At 35.8% G+C, this 10161-nt stretch overlaps 1 protein-coding gene across 1 annotated transcript in view; it reads right to left on the bottom strand.

Annotated features, from left to right (window-relative positions):
* Positions 1-10161, bottom strand: part of FSIP2 (fibrous sheath interacting protein 2) — a 102102-nt gene that overhangs the window by 47841 nt on the left and 44100 nt on the right. The window contains exon 10 of the mRNA XM_004601382.2: positions 4526-4562. Coding sequence (XP_004601439.2) covers positions 4526-4562 — 37 coding nt within the window. The remainder of the gene's footprint in view (positions 1-4525; positions 4563-10161) is intronic.

Here is a 10161-nt window from a genome sequence, read left to right as displayed (position 1 = left end):
TATTTGTCAGATAAACAACAGCTCAGGAACTTCATAGACTCAAAACCAAACTTAAAAGAAGGACTAAAGGGGCTATTGTAAGACAAGGAACAACCCCACAAGAACAACAAACCCCAAAGGAAGATGACACAAAACCCCATAACAATAATCTCTCTCAATCTCAATGTCCTAAATGCACCAATTAAGAGACACAGAGTGGCAAAAGGGATCCGGAAACTAAACCCAACATTCTGCTGCCTGCAAGAAACACACCTGAACAATCAGACCAAACACAGACTCAAAGTCAAAGGATGGAAAACAATCCTGCAGGCAAATAACTCCCTCAAAAAATCTGGGGTGGTCATCCTAGTATCCGACAACACAGATTTCAGGTTGAAAAAGATTCAAAGGGACAGTGAAGGTCATTTTCTGTTTATCAAGGGATATGTACAATAGGAAGAAATCACACTCTTAAACATATACGCACCTAATGAACGACCGGTTAAATACTTAAAACAACTCCTAACAGACTTTAAAGAGGACATCAATAACAGCACAATAATAGTTGGAGACTTTAACACTGCCGTATCACCTCTAGATAGATCAACAAGAAAAAAACTCAACAAGGAAACACTGACTCTGAATGAAGAAATAGAAGAGAGAGGCCTTATAGAGTTATACAGGGCTTTACACCCCAAAAGGAAAGAATACACATTCCAGTGCACATGGAACATTTTCCAAGATAGATCATGTACTGGGCCACAAAAATTACCTCAATATTATCATAAAAATAGAAGTTGTACCAACTATCTTTTCAGACCATGATGCGCTTAAGATAGAAAAGTTAATCACACACAGACACAGAGAACCAAAGCAAACACCTGGAAATTAAACAGCTTGGTGCTGAAAAATGAGTCGGTCAGGAAGAAAATCAAGGAAGAAATCAAGAGATACCTGCAAACAAATGAGAATGAAGACACGAGCTACCAAAACCTATGGGACGCAGCTAAAACCATGTTAAGGGGGAAATTTATAGCTCTGCAAGCATTCCTTAGGAAGTAAGAAAGGGCCTACATAGATAGCTTGACTTCACAGCTCAAGATCTTAGAAAAGACCAGAAAAAGGAACCCAAGCCTGACCAAAGGAAAGAAATTATTAAAATTAGATCAGAAATTAATGACATGGAAACCAAGAAGACAATCTGAAAGGCCTATGAATCCAAGAGCTGGTTCTTTAAGAAAATAAATGAGATTAATAAACCACTAGCAAGACTCACAAAGAAAGAGAGAGAGAACCGTAATAAACTGAATCAGAAATGAAAAGAGGGACATAACAACAGAAGCTAAGAAACTTCAAAAGATCATCAGAGACTACTTTGAAAGTCAATATGCCACGAAACAAGAGAACCTAAAAAAAATGGATTAATTTCTTGATTCTTACAAACTCCCAAGACTGAACCAAGAAGACATCGAATACCTGAATTCGATTTCCATTAATATCAAGGATATCGAAAATGTAATCAAAAGTCTCCCCAAAAACAAGAGCATAGGTTGAGATGGATTCACTGGCGAATTCTTCCAAACATTTAAAGAGGATCTCTTGCTAGTTCTTCTCAAGGTTTTCCAGGAAATTGAAAAAACAGGAACCCTCCCAAACAGTTTCTTTGAGGCAGATATCTCCCTAATACCAAAACAAACAAAGACACCACAAAAAAAGAAAACTATACACCAATATCCCTGATGAATACCGATGCAAGGATCCTCAACAAAATATTAGCAAATAGGATCCAACAATTCATCAAAAAGATCATACACCATCACCAAGTGCGATTCACCCCGGGGATGCAAGGATGGTTTAACACTTGGAAATCAATCAACATAATCCATCATATCAACAAAAGTAAAGATCAAAACCATATGATCATATCAATAGATACAGAGAAAGCATTTGACAAGATCCAACATCCGTTCATGGTGAAAACTCTCACCAAAATGAGTTTTGGAGGAACTTTCCTCAAGATATTCAAAGCCATCTACCACAAACCTATGGCAAGTATTATCCTCAATGGGGAAAAGCTAAGGGTCTTTCCTCTAAGATCAGGGACAAAACAAGGATGCCCACTCTCACCACCGCTGTTCAATATAGTACTGGAAGTACTTGCAATAGCTGTTAGGCAAGAAAAAGATATTAAGGGCATACAGGAGGGAAAAGAATAAATCAAACTCTCACTATTTGCAGACGATATGATACTATATCTAGAGAAGCCTAAAACTTCTACTAAGAAACTCTCAGAAACAATAGACTTGTACAGTAAAGTTGCAGGCTATAAAATCAATACCCAAAAATCTATGGCCTTCCTATTTGCAAACAATGAGACAGAGGAAAGGGGCATGAAAAAAGCAATCCCATTCACAACCGTGCCCCAGAAAATCAAATACCTTGGAATCAGCTTAACTTAAGAAGTAAAGGACCTCTACAAAAAAAACTGTAAAATGCCACTCCATGAAATAAAAGAGGACATGAGGAAATGGGAACATATACCCTGCTCATGGATAGGGAGAATCAACATTTTCAAAATGGCAATACTCCCCAAAGCATTATACAGATTCAACGTGATCCCTATAAAAATACCCATGAAATTCTTCAAAGAAATGGATCAAGCAATCCTGAAATTCATATGGAACAACAAACACCCACAGATAGCTAAAACAATTCTTGGGAAAAAGATGATGGGAGGCATCACCCTCCCCAACCTTAAACTTTACTACAAAGAGGTAACAATTAAAACAGCATGGTATTGGAACAAATGCAGACCCACAGACCAGTGGAATAGGGTGGAATATCCCTACACACAACCTCAAATAAATGATCATCTAACCTTTGATAAGGGAGCAAGAAATGTGAAGTGGAACAAGGAAAGTCTCTTTAACAAATGGTGCTGGCATAACTGGACAACCACATGCAAAAGAATGGGCTTAGACCTTGACCTGACACCATGCACAAAAGTCAGATCAAAATGAATTAAAGATCTCAACATCAGACCACAATCCATAAGGTATATCGAAGACAAGGTCGGCAAAACCCTCCATGATATTGAAGCTACAGGTATCTTCAAAGATGATATGCAACTGAACAAGTGGAAAAAGAGATAAACAAATGGGACTATATTAAACTAAGAAGCTTCTGCACTGCAAAAGTGACCAGAATACAAAGGTAATCTACAGAATGGGAAAGGATATTCACCCAATACCCATCTGATAAAGGGTTGATATCAAGGGTGTATAAAGCACTGGTTGAATTCTACAAGAAGAAAATATCCAACCCCATCATAAAATGGGGCAAAGAAATGAACAGAAACTTTTCTAAGGAAGAAATACGAATGGCCAAAAGGCACATGAAAAAGTGCTCTGCATTACTAATCCTCAGGGAGATGCAGATCAAAACAACTATGAGATAGCACCTCACACCACAGAGAATGACACACATCCAAAAGAACAAAAGCAACTGCTGTTGGAGTGGATGTGGGGAGAAAGGGATCTTTCTACACTGCTGGTGGGAATGCCAACTGGCTCAGTTCTTTTCGAAAACAATATGGATGCTTCTCAAAAAATTAGAAATTGAGCTTCCATTTGATCCAGCAATACCACTTCTGGGAATATATCCTGGAGAAACAAAAAGGTATAGTCCAAATGACATCTGCACTTATATGTTCGTTGCAGCACTGTTTACAATAGCCAGAATCTGGAAAAAACCCGAGTCCCCGAGAACAGATGACTGGTTAACAAAACTCTGGTATACATCTATACAATGGAATACTATGCAGCTGTACGAAAAGATGAAGTCATGAACTTTGCATATAAGTGTTTCAACATGGAAAGTATCATGCTATATGAAATGAGTCAGAAAGAGAGGCACAGATATAGAAAGATTGCACTCATCTGTGGAATATAAAATAACAGAGTATGAGACTAACACCCAAGAATAGCAGTATATAATACTAGGAGGTTGGCTCCATGCTTGGAAAGTGTCCTCACATACTTGGGGAAAGGCAGCCCGGATAGAGTAGGGAACACCCTGACAAATGTGTTTGGGGACCCCGAGTGAGAAGAGAGAAGCCTACTGAAAGTAGACTAGAGACTGAACATGATGGCTGGTCAATACCCCTATCGCAAACCACAACACCCAAAAGGAGAGAGAACAAAATGGAATGCCCTGCCACAGAGGCGGGGTGGGGTGGGGATGGGGGATGGGAGTGGAGGGTGGGAGGGATACTGGGTTCATTGGTGATGGAGAATGGACACTGGTGGAGAGATGGGTTCTTGAACATTGTATGAGGGAAACACAAGGACGAAGATGGGTAAATTTGTAACTGTACCCTCATGGTGACTCAGTCATTAAATATAAATTTAAAAAAAAGAAAAAGTAAACAAGATAACCAACAAGAATGGTTACTATTGAAGGATAACACTATTTGATTTACATTTTTTTCTATTATACATTAGAAAGTGTCATTAATATGATTACAATACCTACGTATGATACATACTTTTTCATGCAAGCAGTTTTCTAGTAGTTTTTGATTTCTGCAAAATCAGAAAATGTTGGAAATTTAGTTAGGGTCAAACTTTATGTAATTATACCTAACATTTCTAATAGGTGAATCGTTTTTTTCTTTATAGTTTAGTTTTTCTCCAGAAATTCTTAAATTTTGTGCACTTTTGTTGTCTCTGTCCTGTTTTTCATTTTCCTTTAATATTGGCCCTCTGGATTCTGAAACACATTTTATTACACACAGTAGAATTGTAGCTGCTGCACCTCATATAGTAGTACATAGTTCCTATTATTCTCTAATGCTTTAACTAAGTTTCAGCTATTATCACATATAAATTTAGCTTTATATATATCAAGTTATATATATATATGTATATATATTTAAATTCTATTTCTTACCAAGCTTAGACATCTTTATTTTGAGCTATTCATGCAAAACATAGAATTTAAAAAAGCATATTTTTTGTTTAATGTATTGCTAAGACGGTAAGGCATTTGATTAGATATTTTTCATAATCTAATATATTCTTCAAATCCCATTATTTCACATACATAGATAATTGAATAAATCTAAGTAGAAGTGTTAGATCATATTGAGTATCAATTTAAAATGTAGTTCTTTTACATATAGGACAGTAGTCTACCATGGATTTTTAGGCTAATAACAAGAGTCTCATGTAGACCCTTTTCCTCTCCCAGCAATGATGTTTGGCAGGATGTATTAAGAGCTCTACCAAGGAAGCTCACCCAAGCTTTGGTGTCAAGCTATTTCCTGAGACTAGGACATACAGTCTTGGATTGACCTTAGGTCATCTCCAGTCTTTGAAAAGATTAAATTCATATAGCATATCTCACATTTTGGGGGCCGGTTCTAGTAACATTCAGTGCTGGATAAGCAAACTTGGCACCCTCCACATACAAAGCATGCACTCCTGACCCCTTAGTCCCCAGTACTAATGTTATTTGTTTTTGTATTTTATTTTATTTTATTTTGCTTTTTGGGTCACACCCAGCGATGCTCAGGGGTTACTCCTGGCTTTGCACTCAGGAATTACTCCTGGCAGTGCTTGGGGGACCATATGGGATGCCGGGGATTGAACCCGGGTCTGCCGCGTGCAGGGCAAACACCCTATTCGCTGTGCTATCGCTCTGGCCCCCCTCATATTATTTGTATCAACTATCTAGACTTACCCAAGCTTTTGAATACCAGTTACTTATAACAGTCAGAATATAGCAAGGGATCAGAAGTTCCCTTGCTGAAGTCAATTCAAGACTAGTTCTTGATTTTCAAATGTGCAGAGTTTGAGCACTTCAAACCAACTGAATTAACACTGTACTACATAGCAGGGGATATATATGAACTCTCTAGAGCATCTTTTAAAGAACCCCTTTCATTTCTTGAATGATAGCAAATTCAAACTAGTTGCTTGGGTGGAGTGAGGAAGACTCTTGATTCAGAACAACTCAAAATTTAATCGGTGACTTACGGGGTTTCCAGTTATTTTAATATTTCTTGTCTTTTAGGATAACTCTAACATTCCCCCCTTACTTTCTACAATATATTGAGAGTTAATACAGCATGGATCTGTGAAATTTTACTAAATATATTTTCCCTAATGAAGGATATCATTGGTACACCTTAACACTTTTAGCACTTCCTTTTCTTAATACTATTGTGTTTTGTGTTTTTGCTGATAAAACTTCTCTGAACCTGAACAAAATCAACTTTCTCATAATTTCTATAAAATTTGTTCATCATATCCAGATTTTCTATCAGCCATTATTTCAAAATACATTGTAAGTACATTAGTTAATACCTTTTTATAAACTTGTGGCTTAGTAAGAATTAGGTTGGGGGTTTGGAAGAAAACGAGTGGCAAATCCCCATCTGCAGTGGATGTGATTTGCAGGCAGCCATTTATTTTTCAGTCATTTATATTCCCATATCTACAATGACAGAGATGTCTAGGTGTCTGGAGAAAATAATTTTTACTATGACTAACAGGACTATTCCCATTTTTAAAAAGTTACCATAAAATAGTATATTGTTACTGTTTTTCTCTAGTGCTCTAGATTTTAAGCATCATTTAAAATTTGAAATGTATTCGATGATGATTTATGGCTCTACTGATGAAATTGCTATATTTGTTTATATTCTTTCAATGTTGTACAAATATATGTCTTGAGAAAGCTATAAGGTTAATCATATGACTTTGCTAATCCTATTATGATGTAACAAATAACAATGAAGAAAATGGAAAAAGATATGTCTCCAGAAACTCAGTATTTTCAAAAATCTCATATGAAATTAAAGCCAGAAAATATATGACTAATTCCAAGCTGAGATGACTTTTACCCATACTGAGAAAATTCAGGGGAAATAGATATAAATTCTGGCATTTAATATAGAAGTAGTACATCAGAAATGTCTGCAGAGAATAGGTAAAAGTCAACTGCTATGATACTAGTTTGGATGAGTGAGGCAGCGATCAATGCAGAGTTGGAACCTGTCTGGCAAGGAATAAAACAGAACTATGAATCTTTACTGACATCAAAATAGTAAACCTCACAATTATTAAATGTAACCAGTAGTCCAAAAAATGTGAATACTCTTTTTCTGCCCCTCTATGAATATACCTAAGGACACAGCTACAGCTTTGAGCAGTTAGAGATAAAAAACATAAGAATGGCAACAATATGTTGCAAACGATTAATATTTCAATTTCTTATGGAAATGAAATTTATTATTCAAAAAACAGTATAGACTTTGATGATCTTCAGAATGAGCAGTAATAACCCTTTGTTATTTTTATTGGGGATAGGGAGGGAAAGTTTGTCTGTTCCAGCATTTAAGCATTGCTGGCAGTGCTCTGGAACCACTCCTGGTAATGCTTAGGGGACTGTGCAGTGCTGAAGATCAAACCCAGACATCCCACATGTGTGTGCAGCATGTGCACTAAGTTATGGATCCAGACCCTGTTTGTCTAAATGCTTTTTAGGAGCTTGTTTCTGGTTTTGTTTTCTTGTTTTGTGGTGCAAGTGATAGAACCCTGGTTATCTAATATGCAAGGCATGTTCTCTGACGCTGTTCTCTGCATCCCTGAACTGGTCCTATTTCTCTAATTTATGTTTAAAAATATAGATGAGAGCAGGGTCAGTAGTAAAGTGGATAGGGCACTTGCCTTGTATGTGGCCAACTTGGATTCAATCCCCAGTACCTCATATGGACCTCCAGTCCCCCCCCCCAACCTCCTAGGAGTGATCTCTGAGCACAGAGCGAGGAGTAAACTCCAAAGACTACCTAGTATAGCACTCCTCCCCGAAAATTTTAAAATATATGTATAAAGTATGGATAGAGCTTATATTACTTATCTTGATAGAAAATACCCCTGTGTTTATATAAGCAGATTTACATAAAATTCTAGCAATATTACCTTTACTTTGGCACTCATTTAAAATGTGGAAAGAGTATGTCTTCCTTTGTCCCATAAATAGCTTATTAAAACATTTTAAGCTTTAACATTATTTATTTGAATAATTTTATAAAATAAGTAAGTTTATCTATGATGAACATTATGTTTCCTTATTTTTCTTAATGGAAGATTAACCTACATTTTTATATATGTTTAAGAGATGGTATTTTTTGTTCACAGTATATGAGTTTTGTATCAAGAGGGAGTTCAATAGGCCGAGCACATGCTTTGCATGCAGAGCCAGGGTCTGAATCCCTGAACACTGCCAACAGCAACCCAGGAGGCAGAGAGTTGGGACTAGCACCTAAACACCAATAGTATGCCCCCCAAAATAATCAAAAACAAAACAAAACAAAAAAACAAAATGCATAAACTTTGACGTCATCTCACTTTTTTCACTTTGTAAACTAAAGCAATTTTATATATATCAAGTTTTATATATAATGTTTTATAAACATTCTAAGAGGCCAATAATTTATATTTAAATTGATTGCATAGTTGATTTTTTCTCAGCTTATTATAATTTTTTTATAATGCAAGGATAGACATGATTACAGATTTTTGAAAATGACCCTGATGGGTCACACTTTGTTTTGTGGTGTGTGTGTGTGTGTGTGTGTGTGTGTGTGTTTGTGTCTGTTCCCAAGAGGTACTCCAAGAGAACCTGTAAGACAAAGATACACCTAGAAGTATCTGTAAGATAATATTGATGGGGCTGGAGTAATAGCACAGCAGGTAAGGCATTTGCCTTGCATGTGGCTGACACGGTTTCGATTTCCAGCATCCCATATTGTCCCCCGAGCACCACCAGGCATAATTCCTGAGTGCATGAGCCAAGAATAACCCCTGTGTATTGCCAGGTGTGACCCAAAAAGCAAATTAAAAAAAAAGATAACATTGAATTAGAATATCTTTCATAAGTCTTATATGAAGCCATGTCTTAGTGAAATTATGAGTCTATTCACTCCTGAAACTTATTATATCAAGATAATATTATGATGTATTAATGGAATATAGAATATTCCACAGGCTTACACTACTTTGCCACAAAGTTTCCACACACTTTATAAAGTCTGAACTATTATGCCTATCTAATAGAATTTCCTGTTCAATTTCCTTTTTTTTTGAGTTTGACATCTTTGCCAGGCAGCTACTTATTCTCAGGTAAGAATGCCTAGGTCACTTGGAATAGAAGAATATATTTACTACACATAGCAGAAATAGTCAAAAAATTAAATACTCAGTTTTGCCTAAGCATATCTTGGTCAAAGTTTACACTAATGATGAACTTTAATTTGCTAAATCTGTAATGTCACTGTCACTGTCACTGTCATCCTGTTGCTCATCGATTTGTTTGAGTGGGCACCAGTAACGTCTCTCATTGAGAGACTTATTGTTACTGTGTTTGGCATACCCAATAAGCACGGAAATCTATAATGAATTAAAGCAATTAATTCAGCACTTTAATGTGCTAAATCTGAAAATCAAAAAGATCACAATGAATGGTATAAGATATTTTATTTTTAGATTGCCAAAAATACTAAACTGTTGGTAATGTGATTCAAGAAAGGAAAACAAACTCAAAGTATGACTAATATGGCCTGTTCTGCATGAATCAAGCAAGGACATAAATCATAATCAAGCACTGATTCTCCTAAATTCTTGGTCTATTTATTGAACTATTCGAACTGGATAAACTCCAAAAGAGTAGAGGTCATGTGTTTTAAAATTCACTTCTTATTCCTGCCAAGAAAAATTTTGGTAACATTAAGGAAGTCTTTGGGAATATCTTTCTTACACATCAAACAGAAAAACTATTACGCTTCCAAATTTAAAAGATTACTCATTGATAGACTATTTCCAAGGCATTATAGAGCCATACTTTTTGGCAAAAATACTAATTTTTCAAAGAACAAACCTATCTGCTCTGTAGATTTCATTTATATAAACTGAAAGTTCATTGCATTTGTAAACAAACTACGCTTACATAAGAAGCACATTTATTGAGCATAGATTTTATGTATTAATTTCATTTTCTCATTTTTGCTTTAAATTAAAACTTTTTTAAATTAAAACTTTCTTTAAATTAAAACTAACACAATAAAGTTGTGTCCTTTCAATCTAATGTGGATTGTAAATTTATTAAAAGTTATAAGTG

This window comes from Sorex araneus, chromosome X (genome assembly GCF_027595985.1).
Source record: "Sorex araneus isolate mSorAra2 chromosome X, mSorAra2.pri, whole genome shotgun sequence".
Classification (NCBI taxonomy): domain Eukaryota; kingdom Metazoa; phylum Chordata; class Mammalia; order Eulipotyphla; family Soricidae; genus Sorex; species Sorex araneus.
Note: the sequence above shows the minus strand (reverse complement) of the source record. Positions and strands in the feature narration are given on the sequence as shown.